Here is an 11,396-nt window from a genome sequence, read left to right on the forward strand (position 1 = left end):
GGGGTCTTAGCTACACTAGTTTGTATCTTCCGGCGGTACCCTGACTTATGATGTTAGAACCTCTAACACGACCCAAACCAATGTGTAGTTCAGATATATATTATTGTGGTTTGGTTACCTATAGTATTATTAGTCGCGTCATTATATTGGGAGGTGGCTTTATGATCATTGTAGTTCTTATGTCATAATCTTGAGAGTTTGAATTTGTTTGACCCGACGCGTTCTAAGCTGACCTATTATTATTATTATTATTATCACCAACTTACAAAAAATCCTTGATCCACCAGGACTACCAAAGGCAAGAAATGGCTCACCTCCAACCCAATTTTCCTTCTTAGCTTTATATAAACAAGCATACTCTTCAAATCTATTACAAATCAATATATACATGATCTATTACAAGCTTCTTAGGATCAACTGATAAAATCCAAACACCTCAATAATCCAATATGGTGATGAGCTCGGTATCGGCACCAAAAATCGTTATAATTGGGTACCGGTACCGTACCAAACCGAAAGTACCGATCCTGAAAAAGTCAAAAAGTGGGTGCCCCCTGTCTTTTCGCTTACAAGTGTAAATTTTACTACCATGTCCTTGGGGGGGGGGGGGGGGTAAAAAAATTAGTGTATTGTTTAGACAAAAATCTCGATCGCACCCCCAGGTTTGGGTCTGTCACTGCCCCCGCCCAAACCCACCCATACTATTTAAAAATTCAAGATCCATCACTGTTAGTGATCTAGGACTACTCAAAGTTCGTTAGATTATGACAAAAAAAATAAATAAATGAAGAGTGACACTAGTAAAAAAAATCTTGAACTATTTTGGGTTTGTCCCCAAGTGGACATCTGGATAAGTGGATGTTAAGGTTAAAATAATCTTTGGTGAGGGCCGAATGTAGATGGGCCTGGACCATAATTGGACAAAGAACATCAAAATCTGGACAAAGCAAATATTGGGCTTACTAATGGGCCTCATCTTGAAGAACCTGAGGGCTGAGGACAACAATATTGACATTGACAAGCTTTGCAATACAAAAACCGCATAAACACTCGAGTTAAATAGCGAACTACTAAGACGTCGATTTAGCACCAATGGGGTGGTGGTTTATTGGAAAAGACAAATCCTTTAAACAGCATGGAAGGAGGAGGTCTTGGGTTCAAGTCCAATAAACGACAGATACTAAAAAGAAATTTGCCGTTAAAAAAAAGGACGTCGATTTAACCTTGTTGAGGACTCGGGTGCAATTCCATTTCCCATTCGGGTATTTTTAGATCCCAAGTGAATTAAAAGTAATCTTTTTAACAAATCATATTATTCCAAAAAAAACACATACAAAAACATCAAGAATGTCACACTAATCAACTCAAAACTGTATCTACACTCCACAATCTAAAACTTCAAAAAGCAAATCTAATCTTTCATCTTTTCATCAAACCTAACCACCCCTCTCCGCCTTCCTGCGTTCATAATCAGGATCATCAGTCGGCAGTTCATGGCGGCAAACAGGGCAGGTGTTCCTAACAGCCAGCCACGGCAGTATGCACTCTCCATGATACCGATGCCCACAAGGAAGCTGCATCGCCATTTCTCCAACCACCATTCCGTCTTTACAAACCGCACAAAGCGCATTATCATTCACAACATCTTCTTCACTCATAGCCACAGTCGTAAGACTAACGACCGCAGTTTTCGAAGCAGGAGGCCTGCCCGAAGACGGTACTACATCACCGTCTGCAAACTGCCCGAAAAACATTTCGTATTCTGTGTAATTATACTCGTCGTATTGATCATGTTCTTGATCGTCCGAATCCAAATTCGGTTCGAAAGTTTGCACATTTGACAAAACTTGCCACTCCAAAGCATCGTGTTGGTCTCTCGGTTGTTCTGCGACTTCCGCGAACCCGGTTAGGAGTACGGGTGAAACGGATGCATCATCGTCGGGTTCTAAACCGAAAAACATACTCAAAGCTTCCCTTTCGTCGTCGATTTGATCATCCACTTCCTCCCACTCAAAATCCTCATTCACATATGTATTTGCAACTTCAATTGAATTGGGGTTAGGGTTAGGGTTAGGGTTTGTGATTTCATCTTCAAGATGAAAAGCATCCCAACCAAGGTGGAAACTTGCTTCTTCATCGCAATATCCATCATCATCGGATTCAAATCGGGTACCGGAATCAGCAACAATAAACCCTAGATTAGCATCATCGTTGCAACTAGGGTTATGGGAATACTGAGGAAGAAACCCTAGCCCCAAATCTACATCAAATTCATTGGAAATGATCTCATCGTTCTCTTCAATAACACTGATTCTAGAACGACGATCGGAATTAGACAAAGGGTTGTGTTCAAGAGTACCTGATGCAGAATGCGAATGCGATTGATGGAACATGTGGGGCAAATGATTGTTTTGGTGGGAAATGGGTAGTGGAACGTGTTGGCGATGGTGAATATTGTTGTTGTTATGTTGGTGAAGGTCCGCCATTGTTATATTGTATGGAAGGAATTTCAGGGGGGTTGTTAAGGAAGAAAGGGTGTGTGCGAGCGTGTGCAAATCGCGTAATCGTGTGAATAAGAATAAAATAGGAGGGTTATGTTATGTTGCCAATAGATTTGATGGTTATCGAGTTACATCTCATCATAACTTAATTTAATATCCTTTTTATTTGTTTTTTTTTTCTTTTTGGAATTACTAGCAAACAATAAAACGATTACACATCACCATCAAAGTTACATCAAATCATCCATGATATGTTTTTTAACAGAGATATATTTTTAATCTATAATTAGGATGGCAAAAAACCCGAGCCCGACGGTATACCTAAAACCCGACATAAATGGGACGGGTATACCTTATACCCGATGGGTATTAGGCCGGGTATAGTATTAGTTTTAAAAAATTTCGCAAGTATGGGTCGGGTATAGGATTAGGTGATACCCGACCCGATTACCTGAAACCACATACTCGTTTACCCGAACTATATACCCGATCATATATCCGAATTTTTTAATTTATATTTTTAGTTTTTATTAACTTTGTCTATTAGTAATTTATTTTAGTATGTTCATAATGTGAAAAATTAAAATTTCTTTTACTATATATATTTGATAGGAGTATTTATATTTTATATGTTGTGAAGTAGGCTAATTATAATGAGAAAACCCACTCCAGTTGACTAAACCCTGAAAACCCACATGTGTGGCTACAATTCAGCCACATCACATATGAATAAAGTTGAAGAGAGGGGTATTTACGTCAATTTACCATAGCCTGAAAATGTAACAGGTACATTTATGAGAATTCTGACAACTTTTTTACATATTCTCTCTCTAGAATTTATATATGGCTACACTTAACAAAAAACTTCCTTACTTCATTCCAGATCTAAGATCTGAAACAAAACTCCCATTTCCATATTCCAAACTCTCTGCTCCATTTCTCTACCATCAACATCGCCTCCTCCTTCCACCACCACCATCACCGCCGTAACCTACTTCCAACACCAACACCACCGCCGTAAACTATCATCCCCTTTCTTTCCCCCATCTCCCATCTCTCTCTTCGGAAATAATCAAAATTAAACATCACTCTTCCTCTTTCTTTCCACCATCTCCCATCTCTCTCTTCGGGAACCAGATCTGCAATGGTGGTTGCAGATTTGGTGGAAGGTTAGGGTTTGTTCGAAATAAAAATTTGGGGTTTTCAGATCTGCAATGGTGGTCGCAGGTGGGTGGTGATCGTTGAAGTTTGATGAAGGATGGTGGCAAGTGGAGTGGGTTTTTCATCTTACACGATTGAAGATCCAGATCTTGAAGATCTAATTCATTTTCAGATCTGGTTTGATGTTGAAGATGACCCCAAAGATCCTCGAGGTCCATAAGTATGTTTGTTTTCAGTTTTTTTTTTTTCAGATTTGCAATGGTTTTGCGTTTTGTAGTTCTTCATTTTTTGTATTTTTTAGATCTGCAACTTTTTTCTGGATATGTTTGTTTTTTTTTTGTTCAAGAAGATGAATGTTTTTAATTTCTTGATTTATCAATTTTTTAATTTCTTGATTTATCATTTTTTTGTATTTTGTAGATATGCAACTTTGTTTTTTGTTCAAGAAGATGAATGTTTTTAATTTGTTTTTTTTTGTTGTGGTTTGTGGATCTGCAATTTTTTATTATTAAAAAAATGCATGTTACATTTTTTCGTGTTACATAAATAATGCACGTTACTGAAAATAAAGTGTGTTGTGTTTCTGGCATAAATTGATAATTAAAAAATGCATGTTACATTTTTTCGTGTTACATAAATAATGCACGTTACTGGAAATAAAGTGTGTTGTGTTTCTGGCATAAATTGATAATTAAAAAAATGCATGTTACATTTTTTCGCGTTACATAAATAATGCACGTTACTGAAAATAAAGTGTGTTGTACACTTTTTTAGACTGTTGTTTTTATTATTGATTGCATCATTTTTGTGTAAAATTTGTTTAGATCTTGTTCAAGAAGGTGAATAAGTATGTTTTTTCAGCTTTGTTTGGAAATCTACACTTTGAAGATGATGTTTCAAATGTTGAAGATGATGTTTCAGATGTTGAAGATGATGTTTCAGATGTTGAAGATGATTGCAAAAATGCATGTTACATTTTTTTGTGTTACAGAAATAATGTCCGTTACAAAAAATAAAGTGCATTTGATCATGTAAAAATTATATATTACGTTTCTGTGTAATATTTTATGTTATAGAAATGTGGCATAAATTGATAACTAAAAAATGTGTGTTACATTTTTATGTAATAAAATACAGATGTTTCTAAAAAAGAAACAAAAAATCTGATTTATATAAAAATGAAAAAAACAAAATTACATCAAAAGAAATAAAAAATCTGACATATAGAAGTAGACTTTTCCTATTTTACCCTCCAAGTACATCATATATATTTAAATATTGAGAGAAAGGGAGAAAAAGCAACACATATCCCAAAATTAATCTTAGCCATCCATCATGCTTAATCAATGGTGATTAATGAGTTTTCAGGGTTTAGTCAACTGGAGTGGGTTTTCGATTTATCCTTGCCCATAAAGTTATTATTAATTCATTATATAGAGGGTTCCGGTGACGGCGGCGCTTGGAGTTCTGTTGAGTATGAGTTTTATTTGTTAATATTTCCAGTCTGTTATTCGTTTGTTCGATTTACTTGCTTTTTGGTAACGAAAATCGTTTAGAAAGGGATTAGGGTTTTGTTCATAGGTGTTATTCTTGACCTGGGTATATTTGTGCTTAAATAATTGTTGCTTGAAGCAATAGATATGTGAGATGGGATGAGGCAAAACTCTTATAAATTGAAGCTAACAAACCTGTTCGGCAGAAAATTACAGAACCAAAAACATCTATCATGGTAAGACCAAATGCAGGCCTTTTAACTGCTCTGCTGGATATGCTTGTTGATGGGAAATTTGATCTCAAGAAGAGTCCTGTTATCAGGGTATGTTTGCCAAACCTTGTTTTGGAAATGAAATATTTTGAAATCGGTCTGATATGTTGCTTCATTTACTGTTGTGCGTGTTTGGCCTTCGGCATCTGTTTTTAATGTTTGTTTTTCTTTGGCCTAAGAATGAAGATGTAATCTTGCTTTATCTCAGTGTATTGCAGATTTGCAGAAGGTTGGTTAAGCATCTTCTACTTAATATTATTGCTTAAATTTGTTGGTTACACAAATTGATCTGACTGATTACTTTGGAAATTTAAAACTGGGCAGAGCAGTGAGTCAATGCGGAATGAAGGGCTGAACATATTTCTTCATTTGCTAAGAGATTCCATATAAAAAAGGGCTTCATGTGTTCGAGTGGGGTTGCTTAGCTTTCTTCTCGACTGGTTTCCTTATGAAGACAATGATAGTGTTGTCTTGATAATTGGGCAGTTAATTCAGGTAACTGGTGGACATAGTGTTTGTGGGAAAGAAATTCGCAAAATATTTGCTCTACTTCGAAGTGAGAAAGTGGGCACCCGCCAACAGTACTGCTCACTATTGTTAACCAATATTTCTTCAATGCTAAATGAAAAAGGACCAACTGCCTTCTTCAATTTTGACGGACATGATTCTGTACGTTTTCGTGCATTTATTTAATCTGCTTCAAATATGCATTCCACCAAAGTTTGACGGACATTGTGACTTTTTTCCTTGCAGGGAATAATAATCAACACATCGGTGCAGTGGCCTAATTATAAGGGATTTTCTTTTTCTTGCTGGGTACGTGTAGAAAGCTTTCCCACAAGTGGAAGAATGGGGCACTTTAGTTTTCTCTCAGAAAGTAGAAAAGGATGTCTCGCTGTCCTTGCAAAGGATAGGTTATTATTTGAGGTACAATGATATGTTTGTATAATTTACTCGTATATTTTTAAGTTTTGTTTTCTTCAGCGGTTTACGTTGTCCATCAATATCATGATTATTTTCCTTTCGAGTGTTTCCTCTATATCAGTACCCATAGATGACATCTTATTTATTATAATTGTTCTTTATTTTTGCAGTCTATTTATCAGAAACGGCAATGTGTTTCCTTTCCTATCAACCTTATTGGTAAGAAATGGCATTTTCTGTGCATAACACATAGTATTGGCAGAGCTTTCTCAGGAGGGAGTCATTTAAAATGGTATTTGGATGGAGTTCTTGTTTCTTCATAAAAGTGCAGGTTATGTATTATGTTGGTTTTTAGAGAATTTTTTTTTTTTTTTTGGGGCAAATTGCACAAAATAGAAAACCAACTATACGCTCTTTAGTTTTTGTTTTAAACTGCCAATGTTAGAGAACAAGTACTCATTGACAGATCATGGAGAACAAGTACTCATTGACACCATCAAAGTTTACATGAAAGCGTATATACGTGTTTGATTGTATAAATAGAAAGAAGCACGCCGGTGACCACATTCTTGAGAGCCGAAGTTATATTTGTTCTTTAGGTGGTGTATTCTTTTGTTTTTTTTTAATCTTTTGATGACCCTCAAATTTTGTTCCCATTTTATAGACCATTTATTTTGTTGAATAACTTGACATTAAGGTCGCTGCCGACGCCTTAAAACATCTGAACTGGCCTTAAGAAATGGCATTTTCTGTGCATAATTCATAGAACCGTGTTGTGACATTAAAAAAATTATTTTCATTGATTACTTGATTAGCTTGCATGAACGTGTATGGTTACTATTGCTTTTGATGATATAAAAGTTTACAATTGTTCCTAAGTTATGGATTCTCTTAAGTTATAGCGTAATGATTCGATAAGGTGTTAAACAGCGTTGCATCCGGAGACACCACCTATGTTAGTGTATGGCTAACATAGAACAAATGTTCTGAGAGCCTCGGTTAGGGTTGGCGTGTCAGACCAGGAACCGCCTAAACACCAGTCCGGTTGAATAATCTTGTACGGTCTTCATTTGGGTTTTGTGTTACTCCAGACGTCACCACACTGCCATCAGCAAGGGTGTAAAGGTAAAAGGTCCCACTCAAGAGGCCCACTAACAGTAAAAGGGTCCAATTGCTTTAACAAATTAAACTGGTCCATTTAAGATTTGTTTTAGGAGCCCCCCCCCAAAATTAAAAGTGAAGCTCACTACCCTTGGTGGGGCAGGAGCAAGCTGTGTAGTCGCGAGGGGTGGACGAAATATGGCAAGTTGTCACATGCCTAATCGACAACTCTGCAAGTTGAAGCGTTCCATAAAGGTCATACGTCAAATCTAGAATTTTTCGACCACAATGGCACAAATCGCTGATTTGCAAGGGGCTAGGCAATTGTCATGACTTGGGTTGTCTGTAGTTAGTAGTCGACTAGCCTCAGGAGTGACTCGTGAGGCGATTAGACGAGCACAAATAGGGCAATATGCAAAAAAAAAAAAAAAAAAAAAAAAAAAAAAAAAAAAAAAAAAAAAAACAATTATGTGATTCAGTGTAGAATTTTCATGGTTAAGAATTTAGTTGTGATTTTCATTTGAGCATTCACATATTTAGTTACATTTCTAGAAAAGGTTTTGAAGCTTTTTGAGACCGACTAAAACATTGTGTCTTGGATTTTGGTCTCACCATCCATGTCCATAAACATATGTTTAATCATTTTAATCCTTCTACACTGCTTTTCTTGAATAAAAAGGCAAGGGGTCTTAGCTACACTAGTTTGTATCTTCTGGCGGTACCCTGGCTTATGATGTTAGAACCTCTAACACGACCCAAACCTATGTGTAGTTTAGTGGCGGACTTATAGTATTAATAGGGGTAACACGGGCTACCCCTCAACCCCGTCTCCGTAGTGTAAAAATACTCTTTAACTCCATTTTCGTAGTGTAAAAATACCTCTCAACTCCGTTTCTGCTATATAAAGGATACCCCTGATCCTAAAAAAATTAGGATACCCCTAACTTTTTGGGCTAGTTCCGCCACTGGTGTAGTTCAGATATTTATAATTGTGGTTTGGTTGCCTATAGTATTATTAGTCGCGTCATTATATTGGGAGGTGGATTTATGATCATTGTAGTTCTTATGTCATAATCTTGAGAGTTTGAATTTGTTTGACCCGACGCGTTCTAAGCTGACCTATTATTATTATTATCACCAACTTACAAAAAATCCTTGATCCACCAGGACTACCAAAGGCAAGAAATGGCTCACCTCCAACCCAATTTTCCTTCTTAACTTTATATAAGCAAGCATACTCTTCAAATCTATTACAAATCAATATATACATGATCTATTACAAGCTTCTTAGGATCAACTGATATAATCCAAGCACCTCAATAATCCAATATGGTGATGAGCTCGGTATCAGTACCGAAAATCGTTAAAATTGGGTACTGGTACCATACCAAACCGAAAGTACCGATACTGAAAACATCAAAAAGTGGGTGCCCCATGTCTTTTCGCTTACAAGTGTAAATTTTACTACCATGTCCTTTGGAAGGGGGGGGGGGTAAAAAATTAGTGTATTGTTTAGACAAAAATCTCGATCGCACCCCCAGGTTTGGGTCTGTCACTGCCCCCGCCCAAACCCACCCATACTATTTAAAAATTCAAGATCCATCACTGTTAGTGATCTAGGACTACTCAAAGTTCGTTAGATTATGACAAAAAATAAATAAATGAAGAGTGACACTAGTAAAAAAAATCTTGAACTATTTTGGGTTTGTCCCCAAGTGGACATCTGGATAAGTGGATGTTAAGGTTAAAATAATCTTTGGTGAGGGCCGAATGTAGATGGGCCTGGACCATAATTGGACAAAGAACATCAAAATCTGGACAAAGCAAATATTGGGCTTACTAATGGGCCTCATCTTGAAGAACCTGAGGGCTGAGGACAACAATATTGACATTGACAAGCTTTGCAATACAAAAACCGCATAAACACTCGAGTTAAATAGCGAACTACTAAGACGTCGATTTAGCACCAATGGGGTGGTGGTTTATTGGAAAAGACAAATCCTTTAAACAGCATGGAAGGAGGAGGTCTTGGGTTCAAGTCCAATAAACGACAGATACTAAAAAGAAATTTGCCGTTAAAAAAAAGGACGTCGATTTAACCTTGTTGAGGACTCGGGTGCAATTCCATTTCCCATTCGGGTATTTTTAGATCCCAAGTGAATTAAAAGTAATCTTTTTAACAAATCATATTATTCCAAAAAAAACACATACAAAAACATCAAGAATGTCACACTAATCAACTCAAAACTGTATCTACACTCCACAATCTAAAACTTCAAAAAGCAAATCTAATCTTTGATCTTTTCATCATACCTAACCACCCCTTTCCGCCTTCCTGCGTTCATAATCAGGATCATCAGTCGGCAGTTCATGGCGGCAAACAGGGCAGGTGTTCCTAACAGCCAGCCACGGCAGTATGCACTCTCCATGATACCGATGCCCACAAGGAAGCTGCGTCGCCATTTCTCCAACCACCATTCCATCTTTACAAACCGCACAAAGCGCATTATCATTCACAGCATCTTCTTGAGTCACAACCACAGTCGAAAGACTAACCACCGCAGTTTTCGAAGCAGGAGGCCTGCCCGAAGACGGTACTACATCACTGTCTGCAAACTGCCCGAAAAACATTTCGTATTCTGTGTAATTATACTCGTCGTACTGATCATGTTCTTGATCGTCCGAATCCAAATTCGGTTCGAAAGTTTGCACATTTGATAAAACTTGCCACTCCAAAGCATCGTGTTGGTCTCTCGGTTGTTCTGCGACTTCTGCGAACCCGATTAGGAGTACGGGTGAAACGGATGCATCATCGTCGGGTTCTAAACCGAAAAACATACTCAAAGCTTCCCTTTCGTCGTCGATTTGATCATCCACTTCCTCCCACTCAAAATCCTCATTCACATATGCATTTGCATTTGCATTTGAAATTGAATTGGGGTTAGGGTTAAGGTTAGGGTTTGTGATTTCATCTTCAAGATGAAAAGCATCCCAACCAAGGTGGAAACTTGCTTCTTCATCGCAATATCCATCATCATCGGATTCAAATCGGGTACCGGAATCAGCGACAATAAACCCTAGATTAGCATCATCGTTGCAACTAGGGTTATGGGAATATTGAGGAAGAAACCCTAGGCCCAAATCTACATCAAATTCATTTGAAATTAGGCCATCGTCGTTCTCTTCAATAACACTAATTCTAGAACGACGATCGGAATTAGACAAAGGGTTGTGTTCAAGAGTACCTGATGCAGAATGCGAATGCGATTGATGGAACATGTGGGGCAAATGATTGTTTTGGTGGGAAATGGATAGTGGAACATGTTGGCGATGGTGAATATTGTTGTTATGTTGGTGAAGGTCCGCCATTGTTATATTGTATGGAAGGAATTTCAGGGGGTTGTTAAGGAAGAAAGGGTGTGTGTGCGAGCGTGTGCAAAACGCGTAATCGTGTGAATAAAATAGGAGGGTTATGTTATGTTGCCAATAGATTTGATGGTTATCGAGTTACATCTCATCATAGCTTAATTCAATATCCTTTTTATTTTGTTTTTTTAGAACACTAGCAAACAATAAAACGATTACACATCACCATCAAAATTACATCAAAACATCATGAAGATGTAATAAACTTAACGTTTTAATGTATTCGAAGGTTTTATTAATAAACCTGATTAGTTTGTGGTTTGTGTCTCGACAAATAAGATTAATTTTTTTTTATCTCGTCCAAGCTCTGATGTGATGATCCTGCACAACACTAAACACACCGTTAATCTCGTTACGAGGAGGAGAATAAGGGGGGTTCTCCTCGTAACACCACCCTCCGGCGTGAGAATAAATATATGTTTTGAGGGTATAAGTGTGTGATTAAGAGTGAGAGAGCAAGGAAGCGGAATGCTTAAACCTGGAGGTGAAGCTCACTATTTATAGCCGGGGTGGTATGG

At 37.4% G+C, this 11,396-nt stretch overlaps 2 protein-coding genes across 2 annotated transcripts; both read right to left on the minus strand.

Annotated features, from left to right (window-relative positions):
• Positions 1–1,280: 1,280 nt before the first annotated feature.
• On the minus strand, positions 1,281–2,576 carry LOC110918948 (E3 ubiquitin-protein ligase CIP8-like). The gene is made up of 2 exons (XM_035986031.1): positions 2,360–2,576; positions 1,281–2,260 (listed from the first exon to the last, which is right to left on the minus strand). Exons 1-2 carry the CDS (start codon positions 2,484–2,486, stop codon positions 1,437–1,439), a joined length of 951 nt encoding a protein of 316 aa, XP_035841924.1. The 5' UTR covers positions 2,487–2,576; the 3' UTR covers positions 1,281–1,436.
• Positions 2,577–9,609: 7,033 nt separating this feature from the next.
• LOC110916571 (E3 ubiquitin-protein ligase CIP8-like) lies at positions 9,610–10,922 on the minus strand. Its single transcript, XM_022161271.2, has 2 exons — positions 10,698–10,922; positions 9,610–10,595 (listed from the first exon to the last, which is right to left on the minus strand). Exons 1-2 carry the CDS (start codon positions 10,819–10,821, stop codon positions 9,766–9,768), a joined length of 954 nt encoding a protein of 317 aa, XP_022016963.1. The 5' UTR covers positions 10,822–10,922; the 3' UTR covers positions 9,610–9,765.
• Between the last annotated feature and the right edge of the window lie 474 nt (positions 10,923–11,396).

This window comes from Helianthus annuus, chromosome 16, assembly GCF_002127325.2.
Source record: "Helianthus annuus cultivar XRQ/B chromosome 16, HanXRQr2.0-SUNRISE, whole genome shotgun sequence".
Taxonomy (NCBI): Eukaryota; Viridiplantae; Streptophyta; class Magnoliopsida; order Asterales; family Asteraceae; genus Helianthus; species Helianthus annuus.

Excerpts from the sequence above, each read along its gene's own strand:
- LOC110918948 (XM_035986031.1), bottom strand. The coding sequence starts at position 2,486 with ATGGCGGACCTTCACCAACATAACAACAACAATATTCACCATCGCCAA. Across the intron at positions 2,261-2,359 it reads GCATTCGCATTCTGCATCAG|ATTTGGGGCTAGGGTTTCTT; the intron begins GTACTCTTGAAC and ends AATTTGATGTAG.
- LOC110916571 (XM_022161271.2), bottom strand. The coding sequence starts at position 10,821 with ATGGCGGACCTTCACCAACATAACAACAATATTCACCATCGCCAACAT. Across the intron at positions 10,596-10,697 it reads GCATTCGCATTCTGCATCAG|ATTTGGGCCTAGGGTTTCTT; the intron begins GTACTCTTGAAC and ends AATTTGATGTAG.